This window comes from Hippocampus bargibanti, linkage group LG18 (genome assembly GCF_051943395.1).
Source record: "Hippocampus bargibanti isolate YZ-2025 linkage group LG18, ASM5194339v1, whole genome shotgun sequence".
NCBI lineage: Eukaryota > Metazoa > Chordata > Actinopteri > Syngnathiformes > Syngnathidae > Hippocampus > Hippocampus bargibanti.
In genome coordinates, this window is record NC_142751.1 from 4,572,963 (window position 1) to 4,588,981 (window position 16,019).

The window sequence follows — 16,019 nt, forward strand, 5'->3', positions numbered from 1 at the left end:
GTATATACAACACCCTCGTTTGGTCACCAACGTACAGGTTTATTTGACAATAAAGCTAACTTTGACTTATTCGCAGTGTCGTTCGACAAAGCCAAGGCTCTACATCGAGGTGTCAGCTGGCCTTGTTTCGGTTGGCGGAGGTGCTGTAATTCAAGTTTAAATAGGAAATGCATGCATTATTCTTACGAGCTGATTTAATGCTGAGATATTTTTAATTTTTTTGAGAAAGCACTTTATTATTATGTTTTATGCGTTGCAAAGAATCTGTATTGTGCAATTCACGTTTTTAGTCGTTCTCTTCAGTGTATCACACGATCAGATAATGTTTGTCGTACTTGCTGGGCAATGAGTGTGGTTGATTTCTTTAGTCGTCGTGGGCGGAGCGAGAGACCAGCAGAGAGAGACTGTGAGCAGACGTGGCAACAATGACGTCATCAAAATGAGTCTGATTCCTTATGCGAAAGAAAGGTGATCGAGCTAGCAGGTGAGAACCAAGACTTTGCTTTTTGTACATTATTATCAATTTATATAGTCCCCAGGACGTGCTACCTTTAACTTCAGACAAACTGAAAACAAATCTTCAGAACTTGACTGACTTTCCTTTTTTTAATGAATAGCCGTGTATACGTGTCCTTTACAACTGATCGGAACAGTGGTTCTATTGAATTCTCTCGTAAAAACGTGTTCATAACAGAGCTTTAGATTGGAAATACCGATGGTAATGGTACATCGCTCAAAGAATCATAATATTTCAATTCCGTTGTGTTAAAACTGATTTATAGCGAACTTGTAAAAGAACCCACCCCCCGTCATTACTTTGCATTTACTGTAGTGTACAATTGATTTGGAAAGTATACTTTGACCTGTTTTAATGTCTGGTATTTGTGATAGATGTATAGTAATTTATTTCAGAATATTTACCACCGTTAATGTGATATATGCTTGTTCAATTAAAATGAAAATACGTTTTTTAGAAAAAAAAAAGTAAAAATAAATGAGGTTGCACAAATGGGCACAATCCCTGAAAGCTGTGCATGTGGCTGTGTTCAGGTTTAGCGTTCAAATTAAAACTGATTTGAAATCGGAACATGGATTAAAAACATTATCACATTTTGATTTTAGCCACGGGTTCTACTTAATAGGGGTAAACTAGCAAACTCCTGGGAGCTTGTTTAACAGCTGGTTGGGTCGAACTGTGGCATTCTTTACGGAATTTGGCAATAATTTGGAATTAACCCTCGTGTTGTCCTCATTTCCTGTACACTCCCCGTGTCCCATATTCAGTAAAACCCCCAAATAACCATCTTAATTGAAATATTAAACACAAATTTTAAGTTTGCTTGAAGAAACAACTTGTGCTTCACCACAATATGTGATATCGTTCTCCCTCCTCACACAAGGCCAGGGAGAGGGCAACCGGCTAGACACCGGCGACCCAGAGCCACGCTTGCCCGCCCCCGAGCCATCCGAATCAGGTCGTTTGCAAGTCATTTCGCACTGAGTCTCTATTCAACATTTTGAATGGATTTCGACTTAGAACCATTTTGACTTACGACCGTTTGCTTGGAACGGAACCTAGTCGTAAATCGGATGTTACCTGTATACAGTATCGATGAGAAGGTTTCTTCAGCCGTCATATGTACAAAAGTGAAGGTTTCGGACGTTTCGCCTCCTATCCAAGAGGCTTCGTCAGCGAACTAAAGTCTGACTGGTCGTATCGGCCCCATTTATATATCCCTAATGTCCAGACCTGGTGGCGCCGGACACAGCTATGATAGGTCCCTACTCTCAGGTTGGGGGGGGCGCGGGACCCCCCCCTGTGGCCCCACTGATTGTTCCTACATTCCTGACTAACGATTGGCCTATTACCCCCACTCCCCCCGGTATCACCTCATCAGCATAACGACCCTCATCAGCATTGCGAAAGTTGCCTAACCTGTTTTGCCTGAGCATGCAAGGCAAAACAGGTAATAGGCCAATCGTTAGTCAGGAATGTAGGAACAATCAGTGGGGCCACAGGGGGGGGTCCCGCGCCCCCCCCCCAACCTGAGAGTAGGGACCTATCATAGCTGTGTCCGGCGCCACCAGGTCTGGACATTAGGGATATATAAATGGGGCCGATACGACCAGTCAGACTTTAGTTCGCTGACGAAGCCTCTTGGATAGGAGGCGAAACGTCCGAAACCTTCACTTTTGTACAGATGACGGCTGAAGAAACCTTCTCATCGATGGACCACTCCTGTACGACTGAGAGCTTACACAGACTGTATACAGTATATATATTTTTATTTTTATGCCAAACACAGCTGCGACAACTATGCTCAAAAGGTTCAACCTTGATTTCATGGGACCCATGTAGTCAGGCTTGGGTGTAGGATAGATTAGATTAGAAAAGCCTTTATTAGAGAAGTACAAGATGGTGCTCAAGTAGGCAGCCGTCAGCAAGTGGTCTCACGTGCCCTGCTTGTCTTATTGGTTTTTATTTTCTTTTGTAACTTTGAGTTGTTGTATGTTGTGCGGACACGGATTGTTTTTCAGCATTTTTGGCCACAACACTCAAGTAGGAGACTCTGCAGAGCGGTTGTGCCTTTTCGGCAGCATGAATATGCCAGCACTGTTTTTGATTTGGGAGGAATGTCAGTGCCATTTGACGGTCATTGCTGGACAGCCCTGTGGCGATTTTGTTTTTTTTTTTTCACCTGTGATGGGCAGCATTTTCACAGCCCCATTTAGCTCCGCGGAAAGATTGGTGCTGTTGGACAGTCTGCGGCTGTAAAAATGTGTGACTTGAGAAGTTCGCGATGAGAAGAAAGGAGCGTCAGTGCATAGCGGCGATGCATATGTGGAACTGTCGCGGCTTGAAATGGAAGCGTTTTTACGTGGGACAAGTGATGTGAGACAATCTGTTTTCGTCAATCTATGCTACAGCTTCTTGTTCGCTTTCAACATTTGTTATGTTGTAGCAGACGTGCACATTCCACCATGACGTCTCTGATCCACTGGTGAAAAGTACGCATTGATCCTCTCCTCTTTCATCTAAAACTGCTTCATGCAACAAAGAGGGTGCATAAAGTGTTGAGGATTGAATGACTGTGTATTTTGTGTTGTCACATTATTCGTTATTTAGTTTTTTTTAATTCAAGATGTCACAGTGAGAGTGGCTGCATTGACAGCAGCCCTTGTATTTGTTTTTCTACTTCTTCCTTTCATTTCCTCTTATTTTCATAACCTTTCTGCTGTGAAATGTAAATTTATCCACTACGACACTAATAAAGGCTCATCGAAGGAATTTACATTTCACAGCAAAATTCAAATACAGGAGCTGCTATAAAGGCAGCCACTCTCGCGGCGCCATCTTGAAGTCAAATACAAAAAAATGTTTTTAAATAATGTGACACAACAAAAAAGACAGGGACAGTCTTCAATCATAAGCACTTTCTGCACCCTTCTTGTTGCATAAAGCAGTTCGAGGTGAAAGAGTGGATCAGGGACGTCATGGTGAAATGAGCACGTCAAGTTTTGAAAGCAAACACGAAGCTATAGCATCCATTGACGAAAAGAGATTGTTTCACATCTCCTTTCCCACGCAAATCTGCTTCAATTCAAAGCTGTGACATTTCTACATACGCATTGGCGCTTTACATTGATACCCCTTTCTTCTCATTGCGAGCTCCTCAAGCCAAGCATCCATCCAGCTGCAGATTGTCCAACAGCATCGGCGAACATGCAAACTCCACCCAGGGAGGCCGGACCGGGTCTTAAACTCACGATCTTTGCACTGAGAGGCCGGCATGCTAACCACTCGACTACCGGTCCAAAAATGAAAATAATATGTAAAAAAATATATTACAGTTACGTGGACGTTGAAGGTCAAGAAGATGATGGAAGAAAGTGGGATTGAGACTCCACCTCCAACCAGCCCGACACCACCAATGAGTGCAGCTGCTTCAGTCAGCCCTCCACCAATGAGCGTAGGTAGGACATCTGTCTGGATTATGTGCCTAGCGTAAATAAAACACAAAAATGATAGGTCCCTGCTCTCAGGTTGGGGGGAGCAGAGGACTACTCCCTGCAGCTCTACTGATTGTTCCTATTGTTCTGACTAACGACTGGCCTGATTGCCCCACTTCCACCGGTATCACCTCATCAGTATTACTAATCCTATGTTGCCTAAGCAGGCTATTGTATGAACGATCCAAATTGAACCTCACCCCACCATATCGGTTTAATGAAGGAAGAACCAATATGGTGGAAACCTCACCACCCCTCTTGCTGTTGTCATTCCCATCACCTTATGCCATCAATCATCAGCTCTTGTCATCAAAAGCTGGGATTTATTTTTTTAAGCAACTGGAAATCACAGCCATCTTCCAGCATCTTGATCTCTTCTTTTTTACATCTTTGAAATGCTTTGCCAACCTGACTACTATTTCATAGTCAATTTTCTTTACAGCTACCTGAGTGTCTTAAATTGACAAGTCTTTCAAGGTTTTATCTCCAAATGGAAATTTTGTCCACTACATGTATGTAAAACTGTTCAACACTCACATAAAACATCTGTCTTGCACTGTCACGAAGTGCTTCTCTTGTGTCAAACTCAATTTCAATTTTCTCTTTTGAATGCCGGTTTTCAATGTTGTTGTTTCGCATTTTCGTTTTTTTCCACCATGGCTGACCGAAATATGCACGCAACATATTGAACAAAATGTAAATGATACTCCACAATCACTTGCTCTTATCCAAGAATATTCGCTTTGCCAAACTGACTGAAATTTCCATTGTTTTTCCATGTTTTTCTGCAGGGCGCTTTGGAATCTCTCTGCTACTATCGACCATGTTTATTTGTCTGCTTTTCTCGAATGTATGATATTACGTGCACTGCGGGACAAGCTATTCTTGAATCTCATTTTTCGAGCACCGGCAGAAAATGATGGTGATTGAGGCTATTCGTAGTTCAGTCACTTTCCAAATCGGGACGAATGGTATTGTTACAAAACGGTGAAAAATGAAAAAAATGTATTTTGGGGGGAAAACAGGGAGATTTGTCTCTAGAATCGTGAGACATTAGTATTGTGGTCAAAATCGGGACTCTCCCGACCAAATTGCGAGACTTGTATGAACTGGCAACAAGGAAGCACCGACGGCCACTTACCTCCAATGAAGCGAGCCAAGTCCTAAAACTAGCTTTTGGCAAAATATTTAATCCTGTTTAAAATGTGTGTTTCAGATCCCTCAAGCCATCCAATTGCTGCAAGCACCAGCTCAGTGTCCATTTGTTCCCCCTCAATCAGTGCTCTCCCACTTCCTGCTTTCAGTGGTCCTCCTACCATCTTTCCTCCTCCGGCGTCTCCACTTGCCGGCCCCCATAACACCAATACCTCTGTCTCTGTGCCTCCCCTGGGTTCTTCCACCGGACCACCTTCCTTTCCTGGTGCCCCACCTGTGGGGCACCCTGTTTCTCAATTTTCCATGAGCGCAGGATATGACATCACACGGGGTCATGCCGGTCGAGCACCACAGACCCCGCTGATGCCAACCTTTTCCAGCCCAACCTCAATTCCAGGTAATGTGTGCAGTAGTAGACCCGATAACAGATTCTATTGATGCAGTACATGTGATGGCTTTCCCTTCGTGTCCAGGTATACTTTCTAACCCTATGGTTCAGCAGCCTGCTATGTCCAAGGGATTCGATTCCAGATCCCCAATCACTTTCCCTGAAGAGCAGGAGGATCCCAGAGAATCTGTGGACAATGGTGGCAATGGGGGCTTATGGGGCTTTTTCAAGGTAAATGTGTAGTTATGGTTTGCCTTTTAGCTGCCTGTTTTCTTAAAAAAAAAAAAAAAAAAAAAATTAAATACGGTTATCCCTTGCTGTATCCCGCTTTGATTATTGTGCCTTTTGATAACCGTGTTTTTTTTTTCAGTAAAAAAAATACTGAATGATTTAGAGTTTTTGTACATGGCTGGTTGATTGGTTCCCAGTGCTAATGTCACCCAATGACAGCAAGATATCCCATGATTTACAGCCATGGGGATTGGCTGTGCATCTGCTCAGCCCCACCCAGCACCCCCTCCGTCTTATCATCTGGGTGTCACCGACCAAGCAAATACAATTGCTCATATCATGACACTGTTTAAGCGCCAATCAAGTCGGGACAAATATTTTTAGACAAATTAGAACACAAGTGTCTCAACTGACTCACCAATGCCGTCTTTTATTTTAGTGAAGCACACCTTCAGGGTCTCAAGCTTCAGAGTGATTCATCCCTGTTTCTGTACGAATTCTGGCGTCTTTTTCTCATGAAGTGGTACATTTCACGGGCTCCTTTTACATATTTCCCTAACATTTTAAAGAATAGTAGATGTTGCCCCTTCTTTTCCCAGTAATTGTTACAATAGTTGTCTTTGTTTTCTTTGTAGGGCGTTGCTGGGAACCCTGTTGTTAAAACAGTCCTGGATAAGACGAAACATTCTGTAGAGTCTGTGATTACCACTCTGGATCCTGGCATGGCTCCATATATCAGTAAGCATCTATGATCAGAATTCCTAAGAAAAGATACCTACCTATACGTGTCATAAAACATCGTAAAATTGCATATCTAGCTTGATAAACAAGAAGATTGACATGCCACAAAATCTTAGCCTTGTTTTCTCGCATATAAAAACAGATTTTAGATCAACTGATGATGAAGACAATTTAGTTTAAAATGTGTGTCCTTTCTCCACAGAGTCCGGCGGGGACATTGACATTATTGTAACATCGGATAATGAGATGAATGTTGACGCAGTCCGGGATGCTTTTCAGGAGGTTTTTGGAATGGCCATGGTGACAGGAGAAATTGGCCCTTCCAACATTGCACCTCAGCCTGTCGGTTATGCGGCAGGGCTCAAGGTCTGCTCACTCTTTTCTTTTTAAACGTCCTTAATTTACATGTGTTGGTTAGGAACAGTACACATGTTATATTTATGTCTATATACACAGTATATACACACAATACATCCATCCATCCATCTCCTGCCGCTTCCTCGGGGGGGCAGCAGCTTTAGTAGGGAAACCCAGACTTCCCTCTCCCTAGCTACCTCTTCCAGCTCGTCCTGGCTGGTCCTGAGGCGTTCCCAGACCACCTTCGAGACATACTCTCCAGCGTGTCCTGGGTCATCACCGGGGTCTTCTGCCAGTGTGGCATGCCCGGAACACTTCAGCAAGGAGGCGTCCAGGAGGCATCCTAATCAGATGCCTGAGCCACCTCATCTGGCTCCTCTGTATGTGGAGGAGAAGCGGCTCAACTCTGAGCCCTTCCCACATGACCAAGCTTCTCACCTTATCTCTAAGGGAGAGCCCGGACACCCTACGGAGAAAGCTTATTTTGTCCGCTTGTATCCGGGATCCTTCTTTCGGTCACGATCCATAGCTCGTGACCATAGGTGAGGGTTGGGAGGTCGATCGACGGGTAAATTGAGGGCTTCTGCTTTTGGCTAAGCTCCTTCTTCACCACGACAGATCGGTACAAAGTCCGCATCACAGCAGACACCGCACCTATCCGCCTGTCGATCTCTCGCTCCGTTGTACCCCCATTTGTGAACAAGACTTCTAGATACTTAAACTCCTCCACTTGAGGCAAGATGTCCTCCCCGACCCGTAGAGGGAACTCCAACCTTTTTCGACTGAGAATCATTCTCAGATTTGGAGGTGCTGATGATCATCCCAACCGCTTCACATTTGGCTGCGAATCGCTCCAGGGAGAGTAGGAGAGCCCCGTTTGAAGGCCCCAACCATACCACATCATATGCAAGAAGCAGAGATGCTATCCTGAGGCCACCACTGTGAGGATCACGTTCTTCGATTTCTCCAGTGCCTTCAACACCATCCAGCCCAATCTACTGGGGGATAATCTGCGGCATGCTGGAGTGGACCACCACCTCATACCTTGGATTACAGACTACCTCACAAACCGGCCACAGTACGTGATGGTAAAGAACTGTGAGTCGGACAGGCTTCTATGCAGCACTGGAGGGTCGCATGGGACAGTCCTGGCTCCATTCCTGTTCACCCTCGACACCTCGGACTTTAATTATAACACTCCAACCTGCCACCTTCAGAAGTTCTCTGACGACTCCGCTATCATTACAGAGGGATACAATCAGGAGGACATGGGACTGACCAAGGACTTCGTGGACTGGTGCCAGCTAAATCACCTCCAGATCAACACCGGGAAGACCAAGGAGTTGGTTGTGGATTTTTGCAGGAAAGAATCCTCACCTGCACCGTTGAACATCCAGTGCCACCTCTTCCTTCTCAGGAAACTGAGGTCTTTTGGGGTTCAGGGGTCACTCCTAAAGACTTTCTATGACTCTGTGGTTGCTTCAGCCATCCACTATGGAATTGTCTGCTGGTCAGGCAGCATCACCACCCGGCACAAGAAAAGACTGGAGTGCCTGGTCAAGAAGGCCAGTTCTGTCCTGGGCTGCTCGCTGGACTCATTGGAGGAGGTGGGCAACAGACGGACTCTATCTAAATTAACAATTATGATGGTACACGGTGGTGATAGTATTATGCTGTGGGTCTGTTTGGCTGCCATTGGACCTAGTGCTATACAGAGAGTAAATGGGATAATGAAGTAGGAGGACTACCATCAAATTCTTCAACATAACCTAAAGTCATCCGCCTGAAGATTGGGGCTTGGGCGCAGCTGCTGTTCGAACAGTACAATGAACACAAACAAACATCAAAAGTGGTAATTGAATGGCCAATTCAGGCTAGAATTAAGGTTTTCCTATGGCCTTCCCAAAGTCTTCACTTAAACTTGTGGACAATGCTGAAGAAACAAGTCAAGTCATAGAAGTATCTGTTCCGGGCGGCCCGGTAGTCGAGTGGTTGGCACGCTGGCTTCACACTTCAGGGGTCGCCGGTTCGCGTCCTGCTCCGGCCTCCCTATGTGAAGTTTGCATGTTCCCCCCGGCCCGCGTGGATTTTCTCTGGGGCCTCCAGTTTCCTCCCATATTCCAAAAACATGCATGGCGGGCTGATTGATCCCTCGGTGTGAGTTGTGCGCGATAGATTGTTTCTGTCTGTGTGCCCTGCGATTGGCTGCCAACCAATTCGGGGTGTCTCCCCACCTAGTGGCCGAAGACGGCTGGGATTGGCTCCAGCACACCCGACAACCCTGATGGATGGATGGATGGATGGATGGATGGATGGATGGATGGATGGATGGATGGATGGAAGTGTCTGTTCCAATCACTCTATCAGAGAAAAATGTGAAATGTTGAAATATTTGAACATTCAAGAGAGCCATGACATTATGTTCTAAAGTGTATGTAAATCTTTGACCACAACTGTTTATAAAGGTAACATCAGACTTAAAACCGGCGTGACTTACGACCACCCGCACTTACGACCACAACCCCCATACCCTATTTTTTAAATTTTAATTCAACGCCTGCCATCGCAACGCGCTAGCAACGCGTATGGCAATTTTGGCGATCCAGCCAGTATCTCATTGTCACACAGCAATTGACCGTCTGATGGCACCGGAGGGGGGAATGTTCATAGTAGGGACTTTCCAAACATGGTCCCATCCCATGTAAACAACCTTTTCATACAACTTTTTTCTTCTTTGGTGCAGGGGGCTCAGGAGCGCATTGATAGTTTGAGAAGATCAGGTGTAATCCATGAGAAGCAGCCAGTGGTTTCAATGGAAAAATTTATTGCTGAGCTCTTTCCTGACAAGTAAGACAATGACTTGAAGATAAATGTTGTACACCATCTCTCGTTGTGATAAAATCTTTGTAAAGCAGTCTAGTTGGCTTTTTTTAAACTATAAACCTTCACCGTGCGCTGGATCTCCTTGTACTCCTGTCTACTCTCTTCCGTTCTCTCAGTGTCCCACTTCTTCTCTTTCTCTGTATACACTCCTGCACCTCCCCATTCCACCACCAAGTCTCCTTATCTACTTTCCTTCCAGTTGATACACCAAGTACTTTGTCCTGTATAACTTCATCAACGTCCAACCAAAATTTCTCCTTCTCCGCCAACTCACATCTTACTTGTGGGGCATACCCACTAACAACATTTAACATCACACCTTCAATTTCTCGCTTCAGACTCATCATTCCATCTGACAATATTTTATTTCTAAGACATTCTTAACAAACTGCTCTTTCAAGATAACCAACTCCATTCATCTTTCTGTCTTCACCGTGATAGAACAACTTGAACCCTGACCCTAAGCTTCTAGCCTTGCTCCCTTTCCACCACTTCCACATCTCCTGGACACAGTACGTCTACCTTCCTTCTCTGCATTATGTCAACCAGCTCTCTACCTTTACCTGTCATTGTTCCTACATTCAAAGTTCCTACTCTGAGTTCTATACTCTTGGTGTTCCATTTCTCTCTTTTCCTCCGGGCACACATCCCTCCTCTCCTTCTTCGACCAACAGTAGTCCATTCTCCACCGGCACCCTATAGGTCAACAGTGCCAATGGCGGTCATTGTTAACCCGGGCCTTGAGCGATCCGGTATGAGATTCAGAGTTTTGATTCGCATATTTGCTATGCCAAAAATGTTACGTCAGATGCCCTTCGTGGCACAGCCCTCTGTATTTATCTGTGCTTGGGACCGGCACAATAAGACCCCGGTTTGTGTCCCATTGTGGCCCAATTGAACAGCACTGTATGTGAAGTAATATTGAGCCACAACATGTTTCGCAACTACTGTCAGCAGCCACCTACTCCATTTCACCCTGTAGAAGTCGTGCGTAACCACAGCCTCTACTGTACTGTACACCTGATATGTGGTGTGCCTTATATTTTGAAAACTTTTCTATGTTTAGATATGTTTTGAAAACTTTTTATTCAATGAAGGTGCACCTTATATATGGAAAATACGGTATTTGGAAAGTGAATCCACAGAATGGCATTTCGTGGTCAGAGCAACAATTAACTCTGCAAATTCTATTTTTCAGAGAATCACTCAGAACAATATGATTCATCCCAAAATTAGTCTAGCTGAAAAAAAATGTAACCACTTGAAAATGCTGGTTTTGTCTTCAGATGGTTTGACATTGGCTGTTTGATCCTGGAGGACCCTGGTCATAACACCCGAGTGGAGGTCTTCACACAGGCAACTCCTTTGCCTCTCGAACATGTGCAGCAGGTATACATGAATAATCATCTCAACACATCACTGCAAATAGATAAGTGAATGACAAATGTGTCTATATTTTGGAAAAGAAGATAATTAAAATACAATACAATTGCTCCCAAAGGTGGATGATTATGATTAGAGATATAGTTATGATAGAGTACAGTAAACCCCGACCATCACATGAGTTATGTTTCAGTGAATTCCACGATATAGCTGCATTTTTTGGGGGGATCTTCAAATATACTTTTCAATTATGCATAAATATTGTGCAGTATTGAGTGTCAAATGGTAAGTATAGTTTTTGTCATTTTGAATGTTGCTGTGCCGATGACCATTTTGTGTTTGGGAGCCTTTTACTGAGCGAGTTGCTTGTTCTGTAGCCACAAAGGGACATAAGTCTTCTTGTGCCGGTCCCAAGCCCGGATAAATACAGAGGGTTGTGTCAGGAAGGGCATCCGACGTAAAAGCTTGGCCAAAACAAACATGCGGATAAAACCTCTGAAGATGGAGGACACTGATTCGCTGTGGTGACCCTTTGAGGGGGAAAGCCGAAAGGAAAAGAAGATTTAGTGGCTTTCTGGAAGCATGGTCAAAACAATGTCAAAATAATGTTTGCTCCAAATGAACCCTTCCTGCAGTATGCTCAGAATAAATACTTAACTGGCCGTTTTGTTTGCAACACTCAGGTTAAAAATAAATATACATTTTTACATTTAAACACCTTCACTACATTTAAAGAGGCCTGTGTCTCTTCATAAACCAATTAGTTAAATCCTAGTGGATTGGAAAAGTTGATGTACACAAAATAACCATTGTATAAAATATATATTTTGTCAAGAATAAAAAGCAACCCATTGAGCATTCACAAACTTGTCCAGCTTTGAGCGTCATCTCGTCTGAACTACTTTAGTTTAGTTGTTCCCCTAGATTAAAGCTGTTATCGTTGATCAAACCTATTCCGTAGATCAGGGAAACATCTCCCAAGGTGGTAGAGAATGAGCAAAGATCCTGTGGGACTTCCAGATAGAGACTAAACAAATTCTCAAAAAAAAAGACTTTATCAACATCGCAGGGATAATACTAGTGGGCCTCAATCGGCAGTACATATGCACCTAAAAGCTAGCAACCACTCATTTGATGACAATGAGGTTAAAATCTTAGCGGAAGAACATAGGTGGTTTGAAAGGGGAGTAAAAGAAGCGATTTTCATAAAACAGCTATATCCTTCATTAAACCGATATGGTGGGGTGAGGTGCAATTTGGATCGTTCGTACAACAGCCTACTTAGGCAACATAGGCTAAGTAATACTGATGAGGTCATACCGGAGGAAGTGGGGCAATCAGGCCAGTCGTCAGTCAGAACAATAGGAACAATCAGTGGAGCCGCAGGGAGTAGTCATCTGCTCCCCCCAACCTGAGAGTAGGGAGCATAGCAGAGTCCGGCACCGCCATGTCTTGACAGTAGGGATATATATATATAGGGCCTAAACTACCAGTAAAAAATTTGTTTGCTGACTAAGTTTCTTGGATAAGAAGGGAAACGTCCAACACCTTCAAAGAAGTACAGATGACGGCTAAAGAAACCTTTTCATCGATGGACCACTCCTGTACGACTGAGAGCTTACACAGACGCATGCTGTACCATAGTTGTTTCACTGTTCTCATTAATAAAAGTACCTGTATGTTAATACTGAATTTTAGAAATGAATGTGGCCCCTGAGCCAAAAAGTTTGCCCACCCCTGCTCTACACACTACTGCGCACAAGGAAGTGTTTTAATTATTTTTAGTACACATTAAAAAAAATTCAATTGTGATTGACCGCAGAACAAAATAACAACATTGCACTATAATATGGTGATGTTGGTTGTTCTGCAAACATGATGTAAAATTATGCCAAATAAAATGTGTTTGTCATTTCCATCCAGGCTCAGTCCCTGACCCCTCCAGACTATAGCCTTCGATGGTCTGGTCTTGTGGTCACAGTCGGTGATGTCCTGCAGCGCAGTCTGCCTAACATGGCTACATCAGAATGGCTTCTGGCAATGACGGGAATGACACAACGGCAGATGATTTATAGTGCTGCCAAAGCGTTGGCTGGAATCTACAAACACAGGCTGCCCTCGAGGACTGCATGAAGGCTCTGCTGATTTGTTTTGGCCTGGGAGCATTTCAGGACATTTTGAAGTAGTAGCAAACTGATTTAGCTATTTGTCTATGAGATCAATCATAGTTCCATGTTTTACTGACTCAGCGAGACGGTAATGATATACAGTGATACTTTGGCTTACGAACTTAATTGTTTCCCAGAAAGTGTGTGTAAGAGGTAAAGTGTGTATTTCAAACATTCATTTCCCATAGGAAACCATTAAAATGAGAATGATCCGTTCCCAGGTCCGCATAAAACATAATTTTCAAATAAATAAGCCTTAAAACTACACACAATGTACCTTATTTTATGTATAATAAATGTGCTATGGTATTGTAATTAAAGAAATAAACTGTACTGTAGAATAAAGTTGTTTTATTTACCTTTATGTTGGTCGTTGATGGCTTGATGGAATGGATAGCTTTTTGCAGAAAGTGTCTCAAGGAGCTCTGCGTTGTACATCAACAGCAACATATGCAGGCCGACAGACTAGAAACTTCATTCATAGCTAGTTCCCTTGCTTGTAGGTTCTCTTCAAATTACACAGATGGCTTGTGCGGTTTATTTGTGGAGCTTCATTCGTGCGATATTTTAACCTTGCAGCCTACGCTTTGCCTTCGAACTATCAAAAAAAGTTGAAAGGAGTCCAAATTTCACTGTTTTCTATCCATGTTCTCACCTTTTCACTTTTTTTTCTTCACTTTTTCTTTTTTGTTTCAAGCGCTGTCGTCTCCCTTTCATGTGTGTGTGTGTGTGTGTGTGTGTGTGTTTCTGCACCCCCCCGCCCCACTTTTCCGCACCATTTTCAGCTCCTTATTAGGAGCTCCAAGAACCGGCTCGTTCGCGAACGACACATCAGTCATTGTGGTGCTCCGTGTGTTTCCCAAAAAATAGTTTGTATGCCATGATTATATTCTCGCGAATTTAACGTTCGTAAGGTAAAAAGTTCGTTAGCTAAAGCATTTGTAAGCTGGGGTATCACTCTAAATGGTAATTGACATTCTCAGGCAACTGGATTTTACTCTTACAGATCACTGAGAATAATCCAATTTTTAGAAAGTAATCATGATCTGTTCATCTTTTCTGACATTATACAGTGTATTGGTATGTAACTGATGGAGGTTTTGTGTAATTGTTTACCTTTTTTCCTGTTCAAGCTCTTATTTTTAAATGGAAGGCGCTCAGAATCATGCAATATTTTACTCAGCTTTTGTATACTATTCAGTCCGAACAAAACCAAAAACAGAACGTTGAAACGGACCCCTGAATCATTGTGCCCTATTGCCTTGATAGAATATATGATAGGTTATCTCTGCCACATGTAAAAATTAAATCAAATGCAACCGAGAGGTCTGGTGGTCTATTTCCAACTCACTTCACACATTGGATGGTTAACAGACACATCCGGGCAAGATTATAAAGGAAATATTTACTTTTCATTTCTTATTTATAGCTCTTGCTTTGGAGGAAGTGTCTGTTTTGACATTAAAAAAAGTTGCTGGATTTGTTTACAGAGTTGCCTTTTTTCAACTAATAAAACTTTTTTTCTAATTGCTAAACCGAGCAGTGAATTTGGCAATACGAAGTCACACATGCTTTGTTGCATTTCCCAAATTGCCCATACTAGGTACTTTGATCAGGAAAGCCTTTATCAACATTTGCTTCAAGACCTCCTTTTCCCTCTGATTTTAATTCACATAAAACATTAGCAAAGCACCAATGAAATCAACACAAGAGGAAGTCAAGAGTCGTCAAACCAGTCATTCGTCATGAAATAAGGGCGAAGCATACAGTATTTGTTCCAAAAGGAACAAATACTACGTAAGCCGAGGTATCACTGTAAATGGTAATTTTGGAAAGGAACATAATATCCTCCATAATATATTATATACATACTTTACATTTTCTGACTTTTTATGTCTTCAATGATTATATTCTGGTTGATTCATCAGAATAGGACACGCGGACAAGTATACTTTTATTTTGAAGGTATGCTAGTGTTTTCACGTGGGTTCGTATGCGAACGTTTTTCGTGTGACGTCACTCTTGTTTGACGTTTATCGCGTTGATTATGTAGGTGGTGCGGCATCGTAGTGGACTGTGCAGATCATACTCCGTTTTCACAGCAGAAATTATGCTCTCTTTTACATGGATCTCAGCTCTACTCGTGGGAATCTTTACTGCTCATGTTTTGCAGAAACTTTGTTTTCCCTACTTTTGGAAAGATTTCTTGTTTCTTTTGAGTTTGACTCGGTATGGTATGAAACTGGAGCTGTTCAGACTGACATCTAGAGTATGTACAGTCCTCGACAGGTTCATTCAACAGGCGCACCGCAACCCCGACAAGCCTTTTATTATCTACGAAGAGAGCGTCCACACCTACAAAGACATTGAACAGCGCAGCAACAAATTAGCAAATGTTTTCATCCAGAAAGTCAATGTGACCAAAGGCGACTGCGTTGCCATGCTCATGAACAACGAACCGGACTTCGTTTGCGTTTGGTTCGGATTAGCAAAGGTCGGCTGCCCTGTTGCGTTTCTGAATACAAACATTAAGTCGAGATCGTTGTTGCATTGCATCACCTGCTGCGGAGCCAAAGCCGTCATAGTGGGTGCAGGTAAATATATCCTCTTACACCAGAACGGAGTTTGTCACCTAAGGCTTCAGTTCAACTGTTCAAAACCTAAGCAAAAGTAAACAGTGATGGGAATTTATTTTTAAAGAA

General features: G+C 43.1%; 2 protein-coding genes across 4 annotated transcripts in view; both read left to right on the top strand.

Annotated features, from left to right (window-relative positions):
* The first annotated feature begins 396 nt into the window (after positions 1-396).
* On the top strand, positions 397-14,640 carry prrc1 (proline-rich coiled-coil 1). Of its 2 annotated transcripts, XM_089019698.1 has the most exons (9): positions 397-484; positions 3,853-3,975; positions 5,228-5,563; positions 5,640-5,785; positions 6,421-6,523; positions 6,729-6,892; positions 9,627-9,730; positions 11,053-11,155; positions 13,073-14,640. In XM_089019698.1, exons 2-9 carry the CDS (start codon positions 3,879-3,881, stop codon positions 13,280-13,282), a joined length of 1,263 nt encoding a protein of 420 aa, XP_088875824.1. In that variant the 5' UTR covers positions 397-484; positions 3,853-3,878; the 3' UTR covers positions 13,283-14,640. The 2 variants fall into 2 exon arrangements, with proteins under 2 accessions (XP_088875824.1, XP_088875825.1); XM_089019699.1 differs by lacking the exons at positions 397-484; positions 3,853-3,975 and adding an exon at positions 4,848-4,998.
* A 145-nt stretch (positions 14,641-14,785) lies between these two features.
* Positions 14,786-16,019, top strand: part of slc27a6 (solute carrier family 27 member 6) — a 29,844-nt gene continuing 28,610 nt past the window's right edge. For both annotated transcript variants that reach the window (XR_016118179.1, XM_089019697.1), the window contains exon 1: positions 14,786-15,911. Coding sequence is in view for 1 of the 2 variants with exons in the window: in XM_089019697.1 (XP_088875823.1) it covers positions 15,428-15,911 (484 nt within the window). In the remaining variant the exon portion in view is untranslated. The remainder of the gene's footprint in view (positions 15,912-16,019) is intronic.